The following is a 27,059-nucleotide window of genomic DNA, read 5'->3' as shown; positions in this document are numbered from 1 at the left end:
AATGAACGTGTGATGATCGTTCGTATCGCACGAACATAATTGAGACGGTAATTACGAAAAGTAATCTAGGTGAGAATTTTTTTTTAATTAATTTATTGCATAATTCATATGGCAATGACCTAATCATACGAATCATGTAATGAACTAATTTTCTTTTTTAATTTTTCACTTAAACCACTTTCATAATCACCGACTTAATTAAAAAGAGAACTCCGAATGTTCGAATATATAAAGTCACGCATTTCTTCTATGATTTGTTAAGTACATACTTTTGTACAGTAGACATGCGCCTGAGAGTTAATGTACCGTGAAAGGATAGGCGACTATCTCGTGATCGAAGAAATGGAAAGAATAGAAAAAGAAAAGAAGAAAAAGAAAAAAAAAGGAAAAGAAAATGAGATAAAAAATTAAAAAAAAAAAAAGAAGAAGAAGAAGAAGAAGAAAATCGAATGCCAATTAAAATTCAGCGAGTGCGGGCTGAATCTTTTATTGTTAAAGCTAGCGAGTTATAAACAAATTTCTTATACATATTATTCAGTTTCGAGCTATAGCTCTTGAGAGAAACTTTACCACTTTGTTGATAAACACTCTTGGGGATCATGTGTTCAAACGTCCAGTGTTCGTCATTATAATTGGAGAAAAAAAAGAAAAATAAGAACGACTTCGATGCTTTCATTTTCACACGATTTACGCTTTCTCTGTTACACGAAATCGTGTTACGATGTTAGCAAGTATGTCTCATAGAGAGTTCCAATATTCCTTGAATATTTCCCCGTGCCTACGACGTTAAGTGATCGTGCATAAAGATTTCGTATAGACGGGACACACAACGACGACAGACCATTATACATTTTTCAATACTCGTCCCGCGAGTAATAAACTTTCTTACCAAAAGAAAAAAAAAAAAAGAAGAAGAAAACGATACGAGATGCGTTATACAAAATACGTTTATACGTTTACTTATTTCTAATGTAATTCGGTTGGATTGTATTCTATGTCTTGTAATCTTTTTTTTAATATTAATTTTTTTTATGCGAATACCGTGTCAGTGCATTAATACACCGATACGTTTTCCCATTGAAACATAGGCTGTGAATAATCGAGTATGCAGATGTAGCGTTATACGGAATATATGTGTTATAAATCACACAATTAAAAAAGTAGAGAAAAAATTTGCATCGACGTAAGCCCCACTACGCTTCCGTACAGAGCTCGAACGGTTAATGAAAGATAAATTATTCGCTGGCTAAATCGAATGCAATTGTTTATCCGAACGGAAAAAAAAAAAATACAAAATGAAAAACAATTACACGGTCGCAAGAATTTTTTTTATACGCTTTAAGATTTTTTAAGCGGTAAGAAGAAGCGGACGTGCAAAATTAAATGGCATTTCGATCACTCGTCGAAGTACGAAAGCAAAATTATTTCATTCATAAGATAATTTAGTGAATTCTGTTCGAAAATCATATATACATGTGTATGTATATATATATATGTGTGTATGTATGTACAACGTTCTAATTTTTTGTACAATAGAAAGAATCTCGATGCGCGCTTTAAATCCACACGGAAAAACACGACTGTTCGACCCTTTCTAATCTTTAAATATATCTTAAGATTTGCTGATCAATCTGCATTCTTACTTTATATTTTCTCTGTACCGATGGTGGTCCAACCATTTCGGTACATAGTCGAAAATTACGGGCCTTTGGAATAAATCGGCGAACGTACAGGAGGGAACCGCAGAATTTTAATCGATACTATAAAATAAAAAAAAAAACATTTTGGTTGTTAATTGTTGTGTAAAATTTCGCTAAAATAAATAAGCTTATCACATTCTTTTCCCCTGGACTTCAACGAAATTACGATCATCATTATGTTTAAAAATTACCTTTGAAAGAACATATTTCTTTATCTCTCCTGCGTTTAAAATATTATATCCTTATTGTTTTTCTTTAGTAAAAAATACAATCCTCTTTAACCAATAGCTTGAATAATTTATACGTTTTGAGCTGATAAAAATAAAAAATAATAAATATAGAGAGCATAGTTACTTGTTTGTCAATGGTATTAATTAAATGCAAACGAGGTAAGTATATTAACAATATAAATTAGTCGTTTATACAAACTTTTAATACATAATATATGTATTTGTACTGTTGTATAAGAAATTTAATTGCATTAAATTATATATACAACTCTGCAATAGAGGCACTGCACAAACATATGGCTAAAAATTTTTAGAAATCGAATTTTTAGATACTCTAAGGATAAATTTTAATAGATAGGTCCATCATCCATATTGTCTTCTTCGTCGTCATAACCTTCTCCATTATCAAAGTAACTATTTACATAATCAGTTCCTTCATCCATTTCCTCATCTAATTCTTCTTCCTCGTCTTCTACCACTTCATCCGTTTCTTTCTCTTCTGCTTCTTCATCAGCCTTGTCTTCTTCTTCTTCCTGTACATCACCTTGTTGATTAGTCTCCTTTTTTTCTAATTCTTGTAACTTTGATTCTATATCAACAGTTTTCTGTTTTTTCTTAGGCTGTATCGTAGCTTGACTTTTTTGTCTACGAATAGATGGTTTCAATTCTGCCGGTACCTTGGACCAATCATATCTAGTATCGTACCCACTTTTATCCGTCATCAAATCTTGATAACGATCGGAATAACGTTCAATATCTTTTTTCAATTCTATAGGTTGTACATTATACGGAGATTCTCTTAAAAATTCAGTATAATCCCTTTTCAATTCCAATAAATAACTCATTTCATTGGTAATTGAAAAAGTCAACGGTTTATATTCCAACAAAGGATATTTCTGTGGAGGTTGTAAAACCGGAGGTGGTAAAACTTCTCCTTTAGCAAATCCTAATTGTTCTGTATTAAAAGACATAGAAGGTTTGAATTTCCCTCGCCCTCTTCCTGCCATGATTGAAAAGCTTTTTGACAAACAATATAAAAAAATAAGAACTTATCTCAAACTTTCTGCGACACAAGCTCCTTTTGTTCTGTTTCATTAACGTTTTCTTGTTTTTCAAGAAATGCTTCCTTATTATAAATTACTTTGACAACAAGTGAACACGACGGACACGTAGCTTCTTCTTCACCAGCTATAAGATCTGCCTTTGATATTTGAAATTGATCACCACAAGGACAAGGGTAGTAGTAAATTTCTTCGTCTTCGTCGTATTCAAAGTCTTCGATCTCCACTTCGTCGTGATACACTGACATAATGTTAACTAATAGAACTACTTTCTTTGAAATCTAAACAATTTAAAGGTTAACTCGGAAACACGTGTTCCAACCTCCAACATCGATGAGAAATGTTACGTTCAAGCCATGTTCAAGGACAATATAGTTATAACTAACAGATGTCTAAAGAGGATCGATTATTTGTATAAACGACTTAAATTCATTATTTATACGAAGTACGCTCGATCGCTTTGTAAGCGAGATAATAACATTCATGACGTATACGCAGTACATACACGTGTAAAACTATTTTATATTTCGTCAATATATTTTACTTATCAAAACTTATATTACAAAATAAATAAAAAGAAAACGAAAGTAAATTCAAAATTCCTTTTTTTCACAGGTTAAAATATCACATCGAAAGTATTAAAAATATGACCAATGGAATCGCACGTTGCGTATACGATTATATGTCATCGAATCAGAAGTACTAGAGGATGAAAAATCTGATTGGCTAAGAGAATTCAAATGAATCTGGATAACCAATTGCAACGCTCGTATGATCACACGACCAATCGCAGTCACGTTTACTAAGTTGGTGTATAAGCGATGAAATGAAATCATTCCGGATCTCGCGGGATCTGGCATCAAAGTCATAAGGGCCGTAGAAAGTAGTGTCAATAAATGCGAAGAAAGGGCACCGGTCTTTTCACGTTTGCTATCATTGCGTTTTTCTAACGTTACGGGAGAAGTGATTTAGTTAGTCGAGAACTCCTTCGCGTATTAACTCGTGAAACGTTTGTCAAAGTTTTTTAATCGTTGCGTATATGCAGGCGGAACCGCGTGCGGGCGGTTCCCACGCGTCCGTGCAACAAGTGTCAGACGGTAGCGGCCGATTATAACGGACAAATATAACTAATCGAAAGACACGTGTTATAAACGCGATCAGTGCATGGTGTTTATTGTTTATCCAGTGCATATTTAAAATCCCGGTGAGGATGGGCTGTGCTGTAAGCACCACCGGAGACAAAGAAGCCGCTGAAAGGTCCAAGAAAATCGACAAGGATCTGAGGGCCGATGGCGAGCGAGCCGCCAGTGAGGTCAAGCTCCTCTTGCTCGGTAAGTTTCTTCTTTTAATCTTTTCTGAATATTTCATTGTTTTATCGATCAAATTATCCTCTGATTACAAATCGTTTTTGTTCCTACGAATTTGATGCGTGTCTTTATTCGACTGAGATAATCAGCCATTGATCCATTGAAAAGGGATATATATGATTTCGTGTATACAATACGATCTTTTTCTTTGACACGATTATTAATATTCTCATAAAAAAAAAAGATGAATATCATACGTCCTTATTTCAATGTTAAAATATTTATTATAGATATAGAGTTGTCGATGTCTCACTGTTGTATATACGTCAAACCACTATTTACGCTTTTCCTTGAAACGTGCCGCGTAATCATTCTCGAGAGATGCATCATCTCTGAAATCCGATTCACATTTTTTTTCTCTTCGACAATTAACGAATCTCCACGACGATTTAATTGTTGAAGATAAATAGAAGTATTTTTCGATTGCCGCGACGTTAGTGCGCATGTCATATATATTTCTTATACTTGTTGCATTCGTTAGACGTATATAATTTCGTCAGAGTTCAAATATAAATACGTATATACATAACACACACACACACACGCGCGCGCGCGCGTATCCATAAAAAATGTATTCTCTTTCTCGAAAAATTTTCAAAGAAGATTATAGTATAGACAATACATGAAAAAAAAAAAAATGTTATGTGTATGACTACATAAACATGAAATCATAAATGTAATTTTTATCTTATGTCAGTTGTTTTACAAACTATGTTGAAATAACAGTGTAAATAATTGTCATACCATAAAATTCTACTTTTGATTATTTATTTTTAAGGAGCTGGAGAATCTGGTAAATCTACAATAGTAAAACAGATGAAAATAATTCATGAAACTGGCTATAGTAAAGAAGAATGTGAACAATATAAGCCAGTAGTATATAGTAACGCAATACAAAGTTTAATGGCAATAATCAGAGCTATGGGGCAATTAAGAATTGATTTTGCTGATTCTAGTAAGGCAGTAAGTATTACATTAAAAAGGGTAATCTCAGTTATGTTGTTTCATTTGTTTGTTACGAGTACAACTAATCTTAAAAATCTATAATAATCGTGCATTAGGATATAGCTCGACAATTCTTCACCCTAGCTTCAGCAGCAGAAGAAGGTGAACTTACAGGAGAGTTAGTATTGTTAATGAAGAGACTGTGGCAAGATGCAGGTGTACAACTTTGTTTCACACGTAGTAGAGAATATCAATTGAACGATTCGGCTGCATATTATCTAAATGCTCTGGATCGTATAGCACAACCTAATTATATTCCTACTCAGCAAGACGTTCTTAGAACACGTGTGAAAACTACAGGAATTGTGGAAACTCATTTTTCATTTAAAGGATTACATTTCAAGTACGTTATTCGTTAATTATAATCGTATTATAAATTAATCATTGGTGTGATAGCTTGGTATGTCTTTTGTAATTTAACAGAATGTTTGATGTCGGTGGTCAACGGTCAGAGAGAAAAAAATGGATACACTGTTTTGAGGGTGTTACAGCCATTATTTTTTGTGTTGCTCTCAGTGGTTATGATTTGGTCCTTGCAGAGGATGAAGAAATGAATAGAATGATTGAATCGATGAAGCTATTTGATTCCATATGCAATAGCAAGTGGTTTGTTGAGACGTCGATCATACTATTCCTTAACAAAAAGGATCTTTTTGAAGAAAAAATTGCTAGAAGTCCATTAACCATTTGTTTCCCGGATTATAAAGGTGCTAACACTTATGAGGAATGTGCATCTTATATTCAAATGAAATTCGAAAATTTAAATAAAAGAAAAGATCAGAAACAAATTTATACACATTTCACATGTGCCACAGATACATCCAATATACAATTTGTATTCGATGCTGTGACCGACGTCATAATTAAGAATAATTTAAGCAATTGTGGATTATTAAGCTAAGTGTTGCAATACTCCATTATTTTATAAAATGTAAAAAAATCTTTCCAAATAATGGAAACACAACGATCAATTTATAGACATGACAAAAAAGAGACTGTATTAAAACTGTAAAGAAAGGGAGGGGAAAACAGTTTATTATCATGTAAACACATGTACTAATCTCATAAGACTTTTACTTTGACATCTCATTAACATTTAGTATATCCTATATTCTTTTTTATTAGGTATTTCCTTACTGGATCCCGTACTTTTTAACACAGCATCCTTTTTTCTATATTATTATATGCTGACAGTGAAAATCGCTTTTCGTTTCATCTGAATTTAATTTCGAATAATGCGCGCAACGATATACAGTATGTGTACACAAACACACACACACACATATCACACTTGAAATTGTAAATTTATAATCAATCTGGATTTGTAAGAATCGATTTTTTTTCTTCATCTACAAAAAGATAAAGCGTGCAGACGGAAGATCTCTTAATTTTTTATTCATTGTATTTAAGATCGATCAGGATCTAGTTAGTTATTAATTTAAGACTCTTCGCAAGTCAACAACGAATTTTGCATTGATTTATTTAAACATAATCATGTAAGTTGAAATAATATCAATGCATCATTCCAATATATTATCGTGCTACAAATGAATGCTGTGCGAAATTAATTTAAAGTTATGGAACGCGAAAACACAATCGTTATGTGATTTAGTGCGCAACAGTTCTTCCCCTTAAAAATTTGAATATCTTCGGTAAACTATCTTGTGAATTAAGAGAAAGTACAAGAAACTCGTATCATTAACTACGTATAGCGTAACAAGAAAGAATTTTAATTTTAAATGAGAAATGATGTATATATTAAAATGCATCTACATATTATTCGTTATAAACTGTTGCTAGGATCGGGATAGTCTTTTGTACTCTTGACGTATCCGCGGTGCATTGCCATTCGTTGAGTCATTCTTGTACTTTCCGTTTCTGATGTCATCAACGATCTAAAATGATTGAAATGTGGCTCGTGAGGAATCGTTATGGGATATATTCGTTTTTGTACATAATTTATTTGCTAAAAGGGATTAATGTGTTATAACTAAAAGCATACTCTTCCGGATTTGTGTTCACAGCCATTTACATTGATTTACACATGATCTTAGTTTTTGTGACAGGCACAGCGCTTTGTGTTTACAATATATTTATATATATATATATATTCGTCACACACACATAAATTTCGCGAAAACATTTTTTTATATATCATTCTACAATGTATAAAGTAAAGGGACCAATTTTATATCTCCGTTTAACAAGAGCACAAATAAATCAATTGGCATCAAAATCGAAGGACGGTTATGTGCTACTTAGATAAATAAAATTTCTTTTTTTTTTTATGAAACAATATTAATTCATTACTGTTAATATCCATTAGGTGTAGTACTGCAAATTAGTTGCAGCTTCAAATATTTTATAATTAAAATTCTAAGCTATAACTATAATAATAAAAATTCGATATCGATATATTTCGATGTTTTAGGAATGTTTCAATTCTTTTTTTTTTTGAAAATGTAATTATTATTTCAGAAATAACAAAAAACTATATAAACACGTACGCTTTATACCCATCGAATAATTTTTTATGGAATTTCATAATGACGTCTTTTTTTTTTTTTTTGTTATTAAAATTACATCAAAATTGTCTTTTTTTTTTTTAACAAAAATATTTTAGATTAATATTCGATCATGTGATTTATTTTGGAAGATGTTCCCAGTTTTATTAAGCACTGTCTGTTAAAAAAAAAAAAAAAAAACACATTGGAAAAATGTAAGTTACGATGGAAAAAATGATTAGAACATATAAAAATACTTTTAAATGATGTTTCTAAAAATATTATTTTACTTTCAGAAGGAGAAAATAGTTTATAAATGTGGGAACGAAATTTTTCTTGTCTACTCGTTTAAGTGTCTCTTCGTGTTGCTACTTATCGGTAAGCAAGGAATCTTAATTTTGTACTACTTTGACAATAGCTATCTTTATAACATTGAACAACATATATGCATTCGGCGGTATACAAAGCTGAATAATGAGAATTACATTTCATCTTAAGTTACAACGCATCTCTATTTTATTGCCCTTTTTTTCATTGTATATACTTTCTCCATAGATAAATTAACAACTGTTTCCTATAAAATTCACAATTCTATTTTGCAACATTTGAGATACATCAAACGATGTCTCGCTCGAGCTAATAGAATCTACAACATATTCCATGGGTTTTATTACGAATTATGCGCTATAATTTAAGCGTAACATTGTATATCGTAGCATTGTATCATATGTCAAACATGCTATATATATTTTATTTTTAAATAATTCTCTAGTTCTCTCATAAACAGAAATTTTTTCAGAAATTATCTCATGATCCTTGTATTTGTATCTAGCCATTAAAATTTTACTTATTTTCCGTTTACTTTGTAAACAACATATAATCGTTATAAACACAAAGGTCATGAATAATAATCAAAGATCATAGATATACGACGATCTTATGGAATCACTTAATCATTATTTTGCGGAAGGATTCGAACTAATAAAATGGTACAGTAACAAGCACTTTCCTACTGATATTTTGTATACAAATAAAGAACTGGTCCTAGCCACGAAATAGATTTGGAAGTTTTATCGCGGCATCAAGAGAGAGAAAGAGAGAGAGAGTGATGACTCTTACGGAAGCAAAAGAGAACTTTGCCTTGTTTTTATCTCATTTCTCTATTTAGTGTCATAAATATTTATATGTAAGATGACAATAATACTCTAAATGAAGACTAACATAAACTCTGTCTTTAATGTGGATTTCTCGCTGGAATAGGTGGACCACCTGATGTTCTTGCTGGAACTGGTGGTGGAACCGACGATGTAGGCAAGCTAGGCGGGGCATGCTGAGGTGGAGGAATTTGTCTTTGCGGTAATGGAGGGGGTATAGAACTAATACATTTGCTCGATGATTCTTGGCAAGGATCAGTACGTGGTAATGGCGGTGGTGGTCTAGTTGGAGCAGGATAATTAGGAAATCCATCTAATATTTCTTCGTAAATTGCAGATTCCGGAGACGATCTTTCCACTTGATCGGATTCGGCTCTATCTTTAACTGGCGTCGTGGAAAATTGATTAGGTAATACGCTAAATACACCTGCGTGCGGAATTTGTTTTTTCTCTTGGTATGGACTTTTCGGCGGTTGAGATGGTCTGCCTGGTGGAGCTGGCCTAGGTGGTGGTGTAACACCATTTGTATTTCCTTTACTAGCCGATGGGTGTTCGGTAATTCCTAATTGCTCTAATTTTGGCAAAGAAGTTTTCGAAACAGGCGAGAAAGCACCAGGCTGCGATGCCGTAGTATTGCTACAAATTTCTATTTCTTTTTCAATGAGTTGCATCCAATTAGGTGACTTTAATGTTAAAGTTAACGCTTGGCCGCAGACGTGTGTCATCCCTTTTTTTGCAGCAGCCAAAGCGCATTGTCCATCTCTAAAGGTGACCCAAATCGTTTCTCCAACGAATCTCACGAGAATCACTTCGCCGATATGAGACAGATCTTGAACCAAAGCCATCATAACGTTACTATCGAACGCGCTATCAGCATCTTCCGTCTCATCTACCGTTTTTACTATTATCGTTCCATCCGGTGGGCCCAAATCTTCGATTACTTCTTTGAATACGTGTTCCCTTTGTTGTGGTTCGACACGATGAACCTCTACGTCGATAATAGCAATAACAGGTCTATGATCGCTTTGTTTTAATTCTGCTCTACCGTAATAAATAAGCTTTCCTGGATACCAATCTGTAGGAGAATCTAGGGTCACAGTTTTAACAGAATTACCCAGAGCTTATGTAGAATGTTCTTGTTAGTTGTATTCTTTCACACTCACCAATATCAGGTATTTGCTTTCTTCGTTTCCAAAGAACTCTATCCGTCCATGCAGGCTGCCGGCATTTTTCACTGGTGTCATAGTCGTCGGAAAAAAGATCATACTTGTATGTAGGAGGAAATGTGATGGACCCTTCCAAAAAGTTTTTGAACACATTACCCTGTTCCTGTTGTACCTGTTCGAAAAGCGAATGCGAGTAATACCTACAATTACGAGAATAAATCGACCGAAGAATTGCAAGCTACTATTAAAATCAAATTGTGTCATATTGTTCTAGATAATTTGCGTATATTTAGAAAAATGTTTAAGGTTTTTACTTTTAATTGGTCATACTGCAGTATTTGATCAATTTCATTCCTCTTGATCATTTCCTTCATTTCGTCTTTATCCATGTCAACTCTGTAATTAAAATCTCCGCACCAAAATACGTAATCGTGAGTATTTAGTGTTCTACCCATAGGGAACGTTATTTTTCTCGTTATTTCTGCGTAATCGGCGTTGCGCTCAGTAACTTGAGATTGGCCAGCAGCAAAATGGGCGCATACAAAACATAAAGATGTAGAATATAAGACACATCGTATAGCTGCCGCACCTTTATTACCCGTAGCACCACCTAAACCTGTTTTCACACAGTCTACTGCAACATCTCTCAAGTAAGGAGCATGTTCAGGCCGTATGAATAAATACAAACAAACTCCAACTAATTGTTGATATGTAACAAGAACATATTCGGTATCTCTTGATAATACTTTTTGTAATTCTTCTGCCCAAGCTTTTGCGTTGTCAGAACTAGCTGCCATAATATTACTAGCATTTAAATCTACTATTTCTTCAAATCCAATTGCAAATACATCCACGGGTATATTATCATATTCAACAGATACCAATGCTGAAAATATTATTGAAAAATGTATATATAATCGTAACATTAGATTTAATATATCTATCTATACTTACACGATGAATAACGTGGAGCATCTAATAACCAATCAGAAAGTAAAATATCTTTATGCGATACGCTTCGAAAATGTTTACCACCGTTCACGTTATAAGTACCAACGCTTATTCTAAGCTTCATTGTTGTCACATATTCATTATATCTTTTACACATTTCTCTCAATACACTTGGCGGAGCGTGTAACATATTAGATGGTAATAATAATCGAGCTCTATCGGCTATCTCTGTATTTAATGTAGAACCTAAGAGCAAAATATCTATAGCTTCCTGCTTACTAGAATCCAAAAGATTATTTTGTATCGTTCTAGCGGCAGATCTTGCTCCATCTAATAATTTCGAGCTTCCTTGAATCGCGCCTGTTCCAGCATAAATTTTACTGACTTCATTGCCATTATATATCCACATTTGACGGAAAACTTCCTCGAATCTTGATACCATTTGTTGTTTTTCAAGTAGTTTTAATAAACTCAATTGCTGTGCTAGCAATTCTAATGCAAAAAAAGTTTGTACACAGTTAGTTCTGTCCAAGCAATCTAAGCAATTAGTACGAATTGTACCAGTTTGTTCAAGTATTACATTTTTTCCAGCAGCGTAAAATAAGGAAAAGGACTCTAAGTACTTTTCCACTTTAGCTTTTAGTTTGGAGAGATTCTTCATGTTTCCACCTCTACACTCCTGGTGATAATCAAATAATATGTGTGGTACATCTTTGTGTTCTGACATATTGTGATGTGTTTGAAATAATTGACTTAACATTGCTTCCCCCTCTTTACTACCAATGAGACTGGAGCCCAGAAGATTTACTATCACTTGTTGTCCATACCTTTGCTTAATCATAGTTAAATGTCTATCAAAAGCTGGTTTTGAAGCTTCAAATCCTCGGGATATTTTAACTTTATGCGAACCAACTTGTATTCCAGGTTGTTCCCAAAATAAAGGAACCGATCCTCTAGTCTGTATATAAGATGTTACTTCATTATCCAAATAAATAGTTTGTTCGGTTTCCACAAAATTAGCTACGTGTCCATCATCATTGGTCCCTCTAACGTTAAATCTATATAAAGGCATAAAAAGAAATTATTTTTTCTAGAGTAAATATATATATATATATATATACAGGAAACATTTAATACGGTATTAAAATATTTCTACTATCATTGTACATAGACTTTATTATAGCATTGTCGATCGATATACGTACCTAGTACCTGCTCTTTCACAACTTAATCTTGATACAAGAACTGCGCGAGCTTGTCTATGGCCCACGTAAACGGTACGAATTTCTACACTGCCACACATCGCTTTAAGTAACCATTGGCTCGTATCTACTCCATATCTTAACAGATGAATGTGTAACATTCGATTCCTATTTATTAGATAAAAATATTTTTCTTTTTATTCGATTAAAAACAAATAGTTTGTACTAATATAAAATCTATTTTACCAAAAAAATCTATTATCTGTGGTTGTTGATTTACTTCTTTTTTGGGCACTGAGTGTGATATCAAGACATTCTTGTTGCCCCGCTGTCCAAGAAAAATAAAATGTACCGGAATTAAGAAATTTCCTAACTTCTGAAACGCGATCTTCATTTCCTTGACTATAATGTAAAGGAACAAAATGTGATTGTGTGATTCGGAAGATTTCGGTTTCACCAATTTTACCAACTGAGAAGCAACCGGTAACAAGGACAAGATAAAGTAAAGTGTTCTCTCCTGCATTTAATTGTAACACTCCTAAACATCCATAGGCATCTAATAATTTTGTATATTGTCCTTTCAAGGATTCTGTTTCTTGAAGAGCTGGAAAAAAGGTCGAAGAAGAGATATATAACAATCGATTTATTCGGAAAAAAGAGACGATTAATCCGGTTAGATACGAATTACAATACGAAGATGTTAGTTTTAAAAATGAAAAATGATAGCATCGTGGAAAACGAACATTTGTTATTAAAACTATACTCTCTCTTTCTCTTACTTCCTTTCTCTACGTAATTAGAAAATTAATAAACGTTATATACTTACAAAGTACAGCGACAGCCTGAGATTCAAATAAAACAGTTTCTTTATGATTTCGACGTTCTAACAAAAGGGAATGTGGACTAGGTGGTTTTAATTTTTCGTATACGCGAAAACCTTTGCCCATCGCCATTGTGTTGTGGCGATGTTTTTAAATATTTGACAAATAAGTTATTCGTTCAATTCTAAATGACAGCGCTTCTGTCATACCACTACTGTGATCATAAGCCGCAACTCCCACTCGAGATATCGTTTCTACATCGACCAAAAATTCGAAGATCGTTCGACCAATCTCGTTTTTCCTTTCTTCGATTAATACTCGAACGCCATCTATCGCAATATTATTTTTACTATATAAAAATCGAAGTTAGGAACATATATATCGATTGTATAAGATTATTATGTATCCAGATATATACATGTATATATATATATATATATGTATATATAAACATACACATATTATAACATATTTTGACGAAATTTTAAATTATTATAGAGTTAAATCATCTTATAGAAAAATTTTTCAAATTAAAAACAAATTAAATATATTGACTATAAAATTAGCTATACAAAAGAACTTTTATTACTTTGTTGTGTATATATATATATACTTATATATATATATATATATACATATATATATATATATATGTATACTCGAAGCACATACTTTAAAAATATATCTTGTTCTACATTAGTAGGATTCATAGAATAAATTCATAGAACGATCGAAAGCTAAACTAACAAAATCATCATAAAATCATGATTCGATCATTGCTTACAGTGTATTACGTGTATGTGTGTGTGCTATGTATCTATATAGTCGCTTGAGAAGTAGTGTTCTCTTTCATAGCGACGCAATGTTACATACATTGCGCGTTTAAAGGTGTGGTGTGTGTGTGTATCTTTTTTAAAACACTTTAGAAAGGCACCGAAGTTATAGAGCTTCGTATTTTTCATTAAATTAACAACAATTATTTTTTGTTCCTCCAGTTCTGTAAGATCAATCAATTTTTTTTTTTATTTATTTATCATCTTTCGTTACTGTAGAAGAAATTAAATTTTAATCACGTTATTGTTAAAAAAAAAAATATATATATATATATAAACATAACAGAAAGAGAGAGATAGAGAGAAAGAGATAAACGAATTCTTCGAATGTAAGGAAAATCGAATGTAATAAAAAATGTAAACGTTAATTACAATGGATAAAACAGATCTCGACGATTAGTTACTAGTATATTCTTGTTTTCTCTTGCGTACACGCACGCTGTGAATGAAGAGAACGTAGTAAGAAAAGAAGTAATCCTGTTCTCGTAAATTCTTGTAAATACATCAAATTGATGTGAATTATCGTATGAGAAAAATCGAACGATGAATTTTTGACATTGTCAAGAGAAAAAAAAAGGATTCAAAAGATTACGAAGATCGAGAAGAGAATCTAAAATAAAAGTATACAAGCACGCTCCGTCTCGCTGTCGTATTGTATAAGGTTAAAGCGTGTTTTAAAAAAAAAATGCTATGAACTCAATAGAGGTATGTACCTGCGTGTAATACATTACACGATTTTCTTTTTTTTTTTTTCTTTCTTCATTTCTTTACGATCGTGAACAATGTTATATCTTTCTCAATGTATATACACTCTTTATACGTTTCTCTCTTTACTCATACTTAAACAACCTCAGCTGTTTGATGTCAGGTGATTTTGACATACTTATCCCTATCTACCTTCGGATTTTACTTGAATCATCTGTTACGAGTAGTCTAACACAAGCATTGAAACGGATCTGATGAGCCTACGTGCTAGTGTGCGTTACTCCTTATAAGACAAATTAAAATAAAATCTTTCGATACTATTCTCGCCTTATATACAACGTAAAAAAACATAAATATATACACGTTTTTATTTGGCCGTAGATATTTTCCCACGAGCTAATTACTACTAATCGTAAATCAAGTTACAAAGATACACGAGTCCGTTGTTAGTCGACGATATAGACAGCTTAAACCTTCATAAAATTCTTAAGAAAACGATTAATCATTATAAACGCGGCATTATTACGATTTTATTTTAACATATCTGAATATCTAAATATATATTTGTGTCTGAATAAATTTATTCTTGAACTCTCACAAATTGAGATTATTATGAAAATTTATTTATTATTATTTTCATCTCATTTTTAATGTACTTGATTGAAATCATCAGTGTGAAAATAATAATACCATTCTGAGGTTATAAAAATAAATCATTGATTTGATCTTGTACTTGATATGATTTAATAATGTTACAAGTTTGTAAAAATATTTGGAAAATTTATTCATATGTTTTTTTATATGTTTATGGTTGTAAATGTGATCTGTGTTATTCAATTGTAAAGTAATACAATTATAATTGTGTATATAGATGTCAGGCGAAGAATATGACAGTGAAATGGATTACTCGGATTCAGATTGTGGAGACCCAGGTTATGAAGATTATTACAATGTACAACCATGGGGTGGTGAAGTAGATAATGATGTTGATCCAGATCAAAATAGGAGGGATCCCGAGTATGCCATTTATGATTGTTTAAGAGTTGACGAGGTAGAAAGGCTTTTGAATGAAAATGTGGAAGTACTGAGCAACAGTCTACGTATAACACCGTCCTTAGCCAAAGTATTATTACACGCACAGAATTGGGCACTGCAAGATATTATTTCGAAATATCGTACCAATGCTTCCAACTTATTGATCACTTCGAAAATTAGACCGGTGCCTTTGGTGGATTCTACGTCAGGAATAAAGAGTCTAAAGGGTGGATTGTGTTCTGTGTGTGTAACTATTCATTCTGCTGATAAATTTTCTACTCTTATGTGTGGTCATTCTTTTTGCAAAGACTGTTGGTGTATGCATTTTGAAGTACAAATAACACAAGGTATATCTACTGGTAAGTTATGGAGTCAATTATTTGCAAAATAATGAAAATTTAATTCTATAAATAAGCTTCATAATAAATGTTAATTGTTCCAAGGAATAAGTTGCATGGCACAAGACTGTGACGTTTTAGTACCAGAAGACTTTGTCTTATCTTTGCTCACTAAGCCTAACATGAGAGAAAGGTATCAACAGTTTGCTTTTTGTGATTATGTAAAATCTCATCCACAGTTAAGATTTTGTCCTGGTCCAAATTGCCAAATAGTCATGCGTTCAAAAGAGCAACGAGCTAAAAGAGTTATGTGTTCTTCTTGTAAAACTGTATTTTGGTATGCATATTTGGTTCTATCTGTTATAAATAATATATTTGGGTACATATATATATATATATTTTTATAAATAGTAATTATTGTTTTCATGGTTCAGTTTTCGATGTGGTATGGATTATCATGCTCCTACTGACTGTAACACAATTAAAAAGTGGTTAACAAAATGTGCAGATGATTCAGAAACAGCAAACTATATTAGTGCTCATACCAAAGATGTAAGAGTCTAAAATTAATTGCATTAATCCATTATGCATACATAATTTTTTCATATTAATTTCGTGTATTTTAGTGTCCAAAATGTCATATTTGTATAGAAAAAAATGGTGGTTGTAATCATATGCAGTGTTATAACTGTAAACATGATTTTTGTTGGATGTGTCTCGGTGATTGGAAAGCACATGGAAGTGAATATTATGAATGTTCACGTTATAAGGAGAATCCTAATATAGCGCATGAAAGTGTTCATGCCCAAGCAAGGGAAGCACTTAAAAAATATTTACATTATTATGAAAGGGTAAGCTTATATCATTTATTAGTAATATCAGTATCATAATATCAACATCATTATCTGTTATCAACAAGAAATTCATTGTAGTGGGAAAATCATAGTAAATCTCTTAAACTAGAAGAACAAACTTTAGAGGGTATAAAAATGAGAATTAACAAAAAAGTTATGACAGCAAGTGGTACATGGATAGATTGGCAACACTTGTTTGAAGCTGCATCACTTTTAGCTCGCTGTCGTTATACTTTACAATATACATATCCTTATGCTTATTACATGGAACCTGGTCCAAGAAAAGAACTTGTAAGAACTTAGCAATTTATAAAAAATTCTTCTAATAAATAAGCTTAAAGTTTTGAATGAATCATTTCTTTCTATTTTAATAGTTTGAATATCAGCAAGCACAATTGGAAGCAGAAATAGAAAACCTTTCATGGAAGATAGAGCGAGCTGAAACAACGGATCGCGGTGATTTGGAAAATCAAATGGATATTGCCGAGAAACGTCGCGTTACTTTATTAAAGGACTTTCTCGAGGTATAACTATTAATTAAATAAGATTTATTTTACAAATGTCACAGATTCTCTCTCTTAGGTCTTTCTAAAATGTCAACATCACTAGTTTTGATTTTTGAAATATGGATACGTATGTATAGTAATGATAGATCAAAACTTCCTGCGCTTTTAAGTTTCATGTCTCTAAAGACGTGATTCAATATGCAAAGAGCAGTCTTCCTGATAAGGAACACTTTTACGGTTTGCAGAGGTTAAGTATAGTATATGTTTAGAAATTATTATAAGTTAGCCGAAAAGGATATTTATTCTCTCATTACTCTTTTCATTCGATGAAGATCATTTTTCTTTTTCTTTTTTTTTTTTTTTTTCCCCAAAAGAAGATATAAAATAATACCATAATAAAAGCATAACACGTGTGCGAAATATGGAAACATTATTTTAAATATTGGCTTGATAACAACATCCAATCTTATAAATTTTGGAATGATTGATATTCTTGATGGAAATATAAAAAGAAATAAAAACACGAACGTCTGGCGCGTAATAATTTTTAAAAAAATATAAAAAATATATGCTTGAAAAATTACAAGTAGTTCCTTTAAATAGCCAAAAAGTATTTCCAAATGTAATCTGTATTGTTGTCACGTGTATACGTTCGAAAAAAATCATTTATTGTCGCATGATATTGAATTTTAGATTTATACCATAATTTTTATTTTATTTTATTTTTTTTTCTTTTTTTTATACATTCATTTCATTTTTTAATTTGTTGTCACAAGTATTTTTATTCTTAAGATATGTTATATACATAAATGACTGTAGCCTAAGTACACCGGTGCAAGCGAATAGCACTGGTCGCTGTGTACATACTATGACGACGTGTAAAAGAATATGACATTTTCTATGATTAGTATTAAGCCATATGCAACGACGAAATATATTCAAAAAAAGATTAACTGTAATTGAAAAAATTCACATTTTTTAAAAAAATTATTTAGATTAGGTAATTCTCTATAGATAACAAGAAACAAAAAAAAAAAAAAAAGAAGAAATTGAATCTTTGTTAAAAACTTCATGATCAGTGCGCAAAATGAATGTAATACGATAATTAATATGTCTCATTAAGGTAAATAAACCTTCATAAAAGACGATTCCATTGGAAGGTAATATAAATATATATAATTATTATGCTTTTTCTAAGTTCTAACAAAATCCTTAATAACCCGTGATCCTCGACAAATTTTAATGTTAGTCAAAATAAAAACTATTTCTTTTTTTTAAATTCGATATATATATGTTCGTGTGTGTGTGTGTGTGTGTTGTGTATAACTTTCTAAGAGGTAAGTACAATCATATAAATATAAATATATTTATTTATTTTAAATTATTCATAATATAATATTTCTTATTTATTCAATTACGATTCGTTCAATTGATTTTAAAATCAATGTACTTTTTTCTTAGGGACTTCGTATGCAGCAACTTCCATATAGTAAGACATAGGTAATCAATATTGCGATCATATAATCAGATTATTTAATATCGTAAATATTATCAAATTAATTAATTGCATATTATTGTCATTATATTGTAATTTTATTTTGATGTGTATATATATATATAAACACACACACACACACACACACACACACACACACACACACACACACACACACACACACATGTATAAAAACGTTTTATATAAATAAAATGTTTCATTTGACATGTAAAAAAAAAATTAATATGTACTGTTTTTATCGAAAGATGAGATATTGAACAATTGTTTTATCTGTATTAATATAATATTTATATAAAAAAAAACTATTTAGAAAAAAATTAGATTAACTCTAATATTAATTTTGTACGATATATACGTTATTTTATTTTTACTATTTCTTTTATCTCATGAAGGTTTCTACTCATTAACGTTTCTACTGGATACGTAACAATAACAATAACAATGTGTTTACATAAACGATAAAATGTTTCTTTACGTTTGTCATCGGCGTGTAACCGAAGTATTATCGATCAGTAATGTCGTTGCATAAATTCAATTCCTTATACGACGATTACTTTTCTGAGAATACGCAACATGTGCCTTATGTGGAAGAAGAATTATATTCTTTTAATATATAATATAGAAAAAATATAAAAAATATAAGCAACTTTTAATAATTAAATATATCTCTGAATCCGAGAATATATTTGTTTATTATCAAGATGTGTAATGATGGATCAAGTGATCATGATTGTCAGCAACTAAAAAAAGGATTTTATAGAAATTTCTTCGAACCCGATCAAACAAATACTAATGAGGTTATTTATCAAATTTATTTGAAATAATATATATGTGCTTTGTTATATTAATATGTTTTGATATTATTTATCTTTATTCTATATATTTTTATAGTTTCTTCTAAATCGTAATTTTAATAGTACTGCGGGAAAATTAATCGAAGAAGCCAATAAAGTTGTTGTTAAAAATTTAGAGGATTCTATAATCATGAACAAATCTTTTGTTATGGGACCAAGTAAACAAATTTTACTGAGCTACAAATTTGGAAATGCTATAAAATTTTTTGAAGTAGGTATTTCTTTAAAATAAATTTAAAACTAACAAAGAAATATCCAGGAGATTATTTATTTATTATTTTTAGTTATGGAACAAATATATACCAGATCGTATGAAAACATGTAAAGAGTACAAAATCTTAACGCTTAAATTACATGTATATTTTGTCATTTTACCTAAATCTATGTTAATTTTAATCCAACAAAAAAATCATAATAAAGGTAATAAGAAACTTTTATTTTTTTATGTACAAATTTAGAATTTTTTGAAAGATATATTAACATTAGTTTATTTTTTAATTTAGACAAAAACACACCTGCAGCAGCCTCTACTAAAGAGGATTCTTCTTTCTTAGAAATAGAGGTAATGAAATTATATGCCTGAAAAAAAACTTGTTTGTTTTATTATATTGCATTTCATTAATAAGAATAAAATTCTAATAACAATCGTTAATGATAAACAGAAGCATACAACCAAACTTGAAAAAGATTTTAACAAAAATATGACAAGGCTACAACAATATTTGAATACAGATGGTAAAGAATTAAAATATGAAACTCAATTAAGAGCATTCTTTGCATTACCTTATATAGAAGATCCATTGTCTGATCCATTATTTCGTGAAATACTTAATAAGTCTTGGACAGAAAAATTATCTATACATTTGCAAGAATTTATTGCAAAGTATGTACAGGTAAATAATATGAATCTATGGTATATTTGTGTGATCCAAAATAAGACAAAAAAATCGATATAATAAAAATTGCAAATTTTATTAAATTTTTTATAGGATAGTGAAAAGAATGAAGAAATTATGGATAATTACATTGAATCAAGTAAGATGTCTGAGATTGATATAACTACTTCAACAATTCCTTGTAAAATATCTAATACAGATAATTCAGAAAAAATTGTTACCAAAAATAATGTACCAATTAAGCCGAATGACAGAGATGTACCTGACTTTTTAGAAGATAAAAGTGAAGAACAACTTAATATTTCTTATGAAAGAAAATATAATATGGAATCAAAGTAAGCTTAATTTAAACTAAAAATGTTACTATACAAATTTCGATATAATTTTTACAATCAACTTTTTAATTTTCTGCAGAGGTACACAGACACAGAATAATTTAATAAAAGATTATCCACAGTATTATTTAGTAGAAAACACAGATCATCAAAATATTTATAGATACAATCCAAAATTAATACCATATAATCAAGAATTAGCATTAACAAAATCCCATTTATATAATCTTCATTCTAATCATAAAAAATTAAAATCTCGATTTCATAAATTACATGGAGATTATCATAAACTTCTAAGTATAGCTGCAGAGTTAACAGCAGTTCTTGAAAATTCAGTAAAAGGTCAACCTGTTGATCTACAAGGAATGTTAGAATCTTGTATGAAGATATTTCCAGATTTATTTAATCAAAACATAAGAGATGAATTTCAAGTATGTAATTTTAAGGATTTTACTAAGATACATATTTTATGTACTACATTTTTATTTATTTTTAGGTAAAAGTACAACAGTCCAATGATACAAATAAACGAGATATTATGCAGCCTAATTTTAATATCATTAATATATCACCAAAGTTATTAGATTTTAAAAAGATTAAATTACATTTAATAAATGGAAATGTAAAGACAAAATTACTTCTCTTGCAAGCATTACGATGGGTAACAGATATACCTTACGTAGTTTTAAAGCAATACACATAATAAATAGAATAAATTTTTATAGAAAATTACTTTAAGTCAACCTGGAGAACGTGATGAAGCTATACACGAATATATAAGTAGAGATTTATTAGGATTACATGGTCAGATTGCCAGTGATAATGGAAGATCAATTTTACCGTATTTATTAACACCAGAAAATGTTCCAATGCCACATCCATTGCAACAATCTGCAGCTAGATTGTTAAATACTTTTGCTTCCTTACAATGTGGTAGAGATTATTTATCCATGGATTCATCTATAGTTAGGGTGGTATGTAATATCTTGATTAAAGTGTATTAAATTTACATTAATATTTATATATGTGAAAGTTTACAGAAGTTACAATGTAATAAATGTGTTAGATATTTAATTGCCTCAATGACAACTACCACGATGGAATAGATTCTCTCACTTATGACATGACACTGTCTACTTTACAAAAATTATCATTGCGCAAGCAGCAAAGACTATATATGATAGATAGTGGACTGCTGGAATGGTTGGTTTATCATCTACATAATGAAAGTAATACAATGAGTTTTTATAGATTAAAATATGCAACAGCTCTTTTGATGAATTTATCATTGCATAAACAAGCTCAGATTAGAATATCTACAACAGCATCATTACTTATATCAACTCTTATAATGCTTCTGGCAGTTGATCATCCTTCTGTGAGTAGATTAATCTAATATGAATAATAATTTTTACAAGTATATTATTAATTAATTATTTATATTATAGGTATCACCATATGTTAATGGAGCATTAAATAATTTTCTTGTAAATGATCAAATAAATAATGAAGCAAAACATGTAAATCTTTCATCTATATTAGAACAATTATGTAAGAATAAAATTGGAGAAATGAGGTATAAGGAAAAAATGATAATTCTATGACGTTAAGATAGAATAATTTTTTATATAATTAATAATATTTCAGGAAATATCTGGAACACATTTTGAAAGTACACAAACGTGAATGTACTATTGACATTGAAGATGAAGCAATTTCAGATAATGATAATGTAGGTATACTCTTAGAATCACAATAATTATATTTTTAAGTAATATTAAAATTTGTAGGAAGAATTTGATGTATTGGAAAATGAATTAGAGGAGGATGATCCTGTTAAAAATCATAAAGCAGAGTTATATGGGGAAGTATTGTTGTCAACATGTTACATGATTACACCAGATTTATTTCAGAAAGAATCTATAGTTATTGATAAAGTCTTGGCAAAATCCTCTGATACAAAATTACTGCCTGTACAAAGCAATAAGAAACATAATCAGTCTTGTAGTAATACTAGTTTGACATTACTTGAACATGTTCCAAGGTACTTCTGATTGCAATTTTTATTTCATATAATTATAAATTTTATATTTGACTATAAGTGTTATATTGATTTATTTTGATTTTAATTGATTAATAAAGATCCACATGGAAAGAAAAAAGAGAAAAAAGCAAAGATAAATTAGTTAATCAAAATAATAGTATGTTGAAATTATCTAAAAGCAAAATAATCCCAAATAAAAAACGTACAAATAATTTTGACAATACTTCACAAACAATACAATTGTCTAGTGAATCTAATATGATTTGTTATAAACATACTGAAAAAATTGTGTCAGATAATGTATCAAACAATCTTGGTGAAAATATGACAAATTTAGCTTGTGTATCTAAAAAACATAATACAGTGAATGTACAATATGCAGAAGAAGAAAAACAAAATGACAAAGGATTGACTAATCCAAATTCTAAAAAAATGAGCACATTTAAGCAAAATTATTTAAAGAAAACTGTGACCGATGATCTTACAGTATATTTATATGAAAATCAAACTTCCAAGTGTGTCAATAATCAAATAAAAATTATCAAGTTGATATGATGTAAAACTCTGAAATATATTTTTTTTAATTTATTATATATTATTATATTACATCATATCACCTTAAATTATATATTTTTATTATTACCTCTATTATTAATGATATAATTTTTTTTTTTTTTTTTAGAGAAAGTAGTACAATGACAATATCATCTTCAATGACTTTAGAATCTGCACAAGAAAATAAAAAAGGTATGGTTGTTATATTTTTTAATAATGTTTATATATATATATAACTTAAAAAAAAATATTGTAAATCTTATATATTATCATATATTAGATGTATAATAATTATAATATACAACAATGACGCACAAATTTGGATTGTGTTTACAGAACTAGAAAACTTCAGCAGTATTGCATCATTGTGAGTGAGAAATAATGAAATCGTTATAAATTTTGTTTTTGTATATTTTTTGACATTACAAATTCCACGATTTTACGTATATGAATTGTCTCCTTAAGTTGAAGGTTTTTTATTTTATATTTTATTAAGTAAAATATTTATTATAAAAATATTCTTAATCGCTAAGTCTTAATCATTTTGTAGGAATAACATAAACAATGATGACGACAAATTACTTGATAATGCTACCAATGCAATCAAATTTAAATGCTATAAAGAAGAAGAAGCATTCTTGGCTAAACCAAAAATTTCAAGAACGCCTCCTTGCTTACATTAATGTGCATGCGTGCGTATAACACGACTGAAAATATGAACCTATAAACAAATGATAGCGAATAATAAAAATTCAATTACTTAACAAAAAATTTATTTTAAATTTTATAAAAAATAAATTTTTTTTTTTAACAGTTTTTCGATCAAGAGTACGCAGATTTACGTAGTAAATGCATTTGTTCTCATACTGTCTGTATATTCGGTATTTCTATTATATAATTCAGAAGATTCAGAATCATCATAATTATTGTTAATGTTGTCATTATTATGACTGAAATTTATCGAATGAATAGGTACTGGATTATTCCGTGGCCTATTTAAGAAATTATTACGTTTTTTTTTATAACCTCTATTTACATCACCTTTAGTATTAGGATAAAATCTTGTAGAATAAACATATCTAGGATAAATACTGGAGCCACCAATTTTAATTATTATTGCTTTCCCATTATCTTTTGCATAACTATTAGGAAGATGATTATTCTTATGTCCCTTTATTATATGATTTAAATTACTCTTAGAAGGACGAATGGATGAGTATTTGATTCCTCTATAATTAACTGGTCTTTCCAACTTATGAAAATTAATTTTTTTACCATGTGCGTTAGAATTATAATTATTTGATACAGAGGTTGATAAGTCAGCAAAAGATGTGTCTTGGTTTTGATTTAAACCTTGAATTTGATCTTTGATCTTATAATCTTCTTGCATATAAAATATATCAGGTGAAAATATATTTAATGCATCATCTTCGTAATTATATTTTCCTTTGGAATTAAATGTATTACTTCTTTGTTTTCCATAGAATTGTTGATGATCATTATTGATATATGTATCATCTACCATAGATGTGTCAGAACCTTGTTCGTATCTTATAGGAGCGAGATACGATGATGGGACTCCAGTAGAATAGCTTCCAGATATAAAATCAGTATGAGAAGATCCTTTCTGATGGTGATCATTTGAATATTGAGATGAATCTAGATGTCTGTATTTTCCAAAATCAAACTCTGTATTGCTACTATTACTAGAGTATTTTTGAAAATGATAAGGTAGATGTTCTTTTATAAGATTCAAATTGTTATTATGATTTTCATAATTTGTATCCATATGTCCTGGCAATCTATTATCAGTCGAATGAGTAAGTAATGGTAAATTACTGACTTCAAGATTCGCTTTATTTATTCTGCCATTAAATGCATAATCCCTTTCTTGATTTTCTGTATCATAATTATTAATGTTTTTTTGGTTTATGTTATCTCCAGGTATAAACCTTCCATTGAAAATATGTATGTTAGGTTCATATCTATCATCCGGTTTAAAATAGTAATCTATAAAAATTATTTGTTAAATTAATTTATTATTAATATTAGAGATTGATAAAATAATCGATTAGTAAACAAAAAAATACATACTGCCAGTGGATGCTGCTGTATGAACCATAAGGATAGAACACGTAAATATTCTATACTACAAAAATAATAATCTTATAATATACTTATTTTATTGAGAAGAAAAAAATATTTGTATGTATCGATATTATTTGTCTACTTACCAATCTTGTTTTTGGCATCTTGATAAGAATTAATTATGGAATAAAAAATTTAAAAATATAGTTCTTTACTAACTAAGATGGAACTGCACTTACTGATGTACAAATCTGCTGCTTACTGTTTTATACCTCTTGAGAGATGTCCCTCCTTCCTAGAAAGGTAAAAGCGATCTTGAAGTACACATATTGATGGGACACCGGATGGGTCTTGACCATACAGAGCATAGAGAGTAAGAGTTAGCTTGTCTTAATTCTTTACTTTTACAAGTTCTCAGTAATAGGTCAGTAAGATAATTGTTATTACATAAATATGTATCCTTTATCTTATACTATATTTTTTGTTACATTATATATTTTCAAAAAATTGTTTTTTTTTTCCAATAGTAAAATTTGTATTTTCTTATAATTTATACTTTGTCCACACAATATACGTGTATATATTCGTTAATTTTCTTTCAAATACTTTCTAGTGTATGTGCATGCAGGCACGTATGCATTTAAGTGCATGCTGTCTGAAAATTGATCAAGTCAATTTGAATAGAGCGCGTTTTACTACGTTTCGATACTACTAAAAAACGAAATCGATATGTGACTTTGATGTTATCTCTCTTTTAATCCTAAACGAACGATGAATTATAAAATTTTTATTGGAAACAATTTCTAAATCAATATGTTAGAATAGATAGAAGGTAGAATTAACAGAAAGAACCGGATCAAATGATGTGTCGTTTTTTTGCATCACTCTATGACTTTCTTTCTCGGAGTGTGTTAGATATTTGAATGCAAAAAATAGAATATAGACAGCAGTAGCATGAAGAAGTAGCATAGAAAGTAAAATGATAATGGAAAGTAGACACTAGTTAATAGTAAACTTGTTGTTACTTGTTAAAGAAAACCGAGTTGCAATGGAAAAAGAAAAACACTTTCATATACAGGTCTGACACGCTTTTTAAATCTTTGTTTAAAAATGGCGCGTTCAATATTGATATTACGATTCATTAATCATTCTATTAATTGATCTGACATTATAATATAATTATTTTAATATAATAATAATTTCTTGAATAATTAATATATTCGATTAGTGTATTTTGTAAATCATGCAATTAATTCAAATTACTGTGTAATACTATTTATATATCTAAATGTGTGTGTGTGTGTGTGTGTATGTATAGAAAGTAGCGCGGACATTATTT

The 27,059-nt window shown here is 29.9% G+C and overlaps 6 protein-coding genes across 28 annotated transcripts; 2 read left to right on the top strand and 4 right to left on the bottom strand.

Moving 5' to 3' along the window:
• Nucleotides 1-450: 450 nt before the first annotated feature.
• On the bottom strand, nucleotides 451-2,937 carry LOC122631521 (DNA-directed RNA polymerase III subunit RPC7-like). The gene has a single exon (XM_043817304.1). It carries the CDS (start codon nucleotides 2,935-2,937, stop codon nucleotides 2,278-2,280), a length of 660 nt encoding a protein of 219 aa, XP_043673239.1. The 3' UTR covers nucleotides 451-2,277.
• Nucleotides 2,938-2,984: 47 nt separating this feature from the next.
• Nucleotides 2,985-3,528, bottom strand: LOC122631523 (DPH3 homolog). The gene has a single exon (XM_043817307.1). It carries the CDS (start codon nucleotides 3,237-3,239, stop codon nucleotides 2,985-2,987), a length of 255 nt encoding a protein of 84 aa, XP_043673242.1. The 5' UTR covers nucleotides 3,240-3,528.
• Nucleotides 3,529-3,820: 292 nt separating this feature from the next.
• On the top strand, nucleotides 3,821-7,815 carry LOC122631520 (guanine nucleotide-binding protein G(i) subunit alpha). 3 transcript variants are annotated; one of them, XM_043817301.1, is made up of 4 exons: nucleotides 3,821-4,322; nucleotides 5,137-5,321; nucleotides 5,420-5,706; nucleotides 5,787-7,815. In XM_043817301.1, the coding sequence occupies exons 1-4, from the start codon at nucleotides 4,202-4,204 to the stop codon at nucleotides 6,262-6,264; spliced, it is 1,071 nt and encodes a 356-aa protein (XP_043673236.1). In that variant the 5' UTR covers nucleotides 3,821-4,201; the 3' UTR covers nucleotides 6,265-7,815. The 3 variants fall into 3 exon arrangements, with proteins under 3 accessions (XP_043673236.1, XP_043673238.1, XP_043673237.1); XM_043817303.1 differs by lacking the exon at nucleotides 3,821-4,322 and adding an exon at nucleotides 4,947-5,034; XM_043817302.1 differs by lacking the exon at nucleotides 3,821-4,322 and adding an exon at nucleotides 4,969-5,050.
• A 306-nt stretch (nucleotides 7,816-8,121) lies between these two features.
• Nucleotides 8,122-13,419, bottom strand: LOC122631506 (synaptojanin-1). Of its 2 annotated transcripts, none has more exons than XM_043817247.1 (7): nucleotides 13,167-13,419; nucleotides 12,587-12,944; nucleotides 12,344-12,508; nucleotides 11,142-12,196; nucleotides 10,502-11,073; nucleotides 10,185-10,359; nucleotides 8,122-10,096 (listed from the first exon to the last, which is right to left on the bottom strand). In XM_043817247.1, the coding sequence occupies exons 1-7, from the start codon at nucleotides 13,291-13,293 to the stop codon at nucleotides 9,102-9,104; spliced, it is 3,447 nt and encodes a 1,148-aa protein (XP_043673182.1). In that variant the 5' UTR covers nucleotides 13,294-13,419; the 3' UTR covers nucleotides 8,122-9,101. The 2 variants fall into 2 exon arrangements, with proteins under 2 accessions (XP_043673182.1, XP_043673181.1); XM_043817246.1 differs by having other exon boundaries at nucleotides 8,122-10,108; nucleotides 13,167-13,417.
• Nucleotides 13,420-13,852: 433 nt separating this feature from the next.
• On the top strand, nucleotides 13,853-24,403 carry LOC122631507 (potential E3 ubiquitin-protein ligase ariadne-2). 20 transcript variants are annotated; one of them, XR_006327725.1, is made up of 17 exons: nucleotides 19,170-19,745; nucleotides 19,840-20,013; nucleotides 20,087-20,222; nucleotides 20,306-20,364; nucleotides 20,465-20,695; nucleotides 20,792-21,033; nucleotides 21,113-21,464; nucleotides 21,530-21,694; nucleotides 21,759-22,007; nucleotides 22,100-22,411; nucleotides 22,482-22,609; nucleotides 22,681-22,765; nucleotides 22,824-23,077; nucleotides 23,176-23,592; nucleotides 23,760-23,824; nucleotides 23,969-24,103; nucleotides 24,183-24,403. XR_006327725.1 is itself a non-coding variant. In XM_043817248.1 (17 exons), exons 1-17 carry the CDS (start codon nucleotides 19,650-19,652, stop codon nucleotides 24,313-24,315), a joined length of 3,129 nt encoding a protein of 1,042 aa, XP_043673183.1. In that variant the 5' UTR covers nucleotides 19,171-19,649; the 3' UTR covers nucleotides 24,316-24,403. The 20 variants fall into 20 exon arrangements, 18 of the variants coding, with proteins under 18 accessions (XP_043673199.1, XP_043673193.1, XP_043673197.1 ...); XM_043817248.1 differs by having other exon boundaries at nucleotides 19,171-19,745; nucleotides 23,969-23,999; XM_043817249.1 differs by lacking the exon at nucleotides 23,969-24,103 and having other exon boundaries at nucleotides 19,169-19,745.
• Nucleotides 24,404-24,470: 67 nt separating this feature from the next.
• On the bottom strand, nucleotides 24,471-27,022 carry LOC122631519 (GATA zinc finger domain-containing protein 14-like). Its single transcript, XM_043817299.1, has 4 exons — nucleotides 26,746-27,022; nucleotides 25,867-26,015; nucleotides 25,727-25,781; nucleotides 24,471-25,642 (listed from the first exon to the last, which is right to left on the bottom strand). Exons 2-4 carry the CDS (start codon nucleotides 25,882-25,884, stop codon nucleotides 24,471-24,473), a joined length of 1,245 nt encoding a protein of 414 aa, XP_043673234.1. The 5' UTR covers nucleotides 25,885-26,015; nucleotides 26,746-27,022.
• Between the last annotated feature and the right edge of the window lie 37 nt (nucleotides 27,023-27,059).

The sequence above is a fragment of the Vespula pensylvanica genome, chromosome 9 (assembly GCF_014466175.1).
Source record: "Vespula pensylvanica isolate Volc-1 chromosome 9, ASM1446617v1, whole genome shotgun sequence".
Taxonomy (NCBI): domain Eukaryota; kingdom Metazoa; phylum Arthropoda; class Insecta; order Hymenoptera; family Vespidae; genus Vespula; species Vespula pensylvanica.
The sequence above is the reverse complement of the archived record's forward strand: the minus strand, read 5'-3'. Positions and strand labels throughout refer to the sequence as shown.

Coding starts and splice junctions, on each gene's coding strand:
- LOC122631521 (XM_043817304.1), bottom strand. CDS start 2,937: ATGGCAGGAAGAGGGCGAGGGAAATTCAAACCTTCTATGTCTTTTAAT.
- LOC122631520 (XM_043817301.1), top strand. CDS start 4,202: ATGGGCTGTGCTGTAAGCACCACCGGAGACAAAGAAGCCGCTGAAAGG. Junction 4,323..5,136: donor GGTCAAGCTCCTCTTGCTCG/GTAAGTTTCTTC, acceptor TTTATTTTTAAG/GAGCTGGAGAATCTGGTAAA. Junction 5,322..5,419: donor TTGCTGATTCTAGTAAGGCA/GTAAGTATTACA, acceptor ATCGTGCATTAG/GATATAGCTCGACAATTCTT.
- LOC122631506 (XM_043817246.1), bottom strand. CDS start 13,293: ATGGCGATGGGCAAAGGTTTTCGCGTATACGAAAAATTAAAACCACCT. Junction 12,945..13,166: donor TCAGGCTGTCGCTGTACTTT/GTAAGTATATAA, acceptor CCTTTTTTCCAG/CTCTTCAAGAAACAGAATCC. Junction 10,360..10,501: donor TGCAGTATGACCAATTAAAA/GTAAAAACCTTA, acceptor CTTTTCGAACAG/GTACAACAGGAACAGGGTAA.
- LOC122631519 (XM_043817299.1), bottom strand. Junction 25,643..25,726: donor TACAGCAGCATCCACTGGCA/GTATGTATTTTT, acceptor TAATTTTTATAG/ATTACTATTTTAAACCGGAT.
- LOC122631507 (XM_043817248.1), top strand. CDS start 19,650: ATGTGTAATGATGGATCAAGTGATCATGATTGTCAGCAACTAAAAAAA. Junction 22,610..22,680: donor AATAAAATTGGAGAAATGAG/GTATAAGGAAAA, acceptor ATAATATTTCAG/GAAATATCTGGAACACATTT. Junction 23,078..23,175: donor TTACTTGAACATGTTCCAAG/GTACTTCTGATT, acceptor TGATTAATAAAG/ATCCACATGGAAAGAAAAAA.
- LOC122631523 (XM_043817307.1), bottom strand. CDS start 3,239: ATGTCAGTGTATCACGACGAAGTGGAGATCGAAGACTTTGAATACGAC.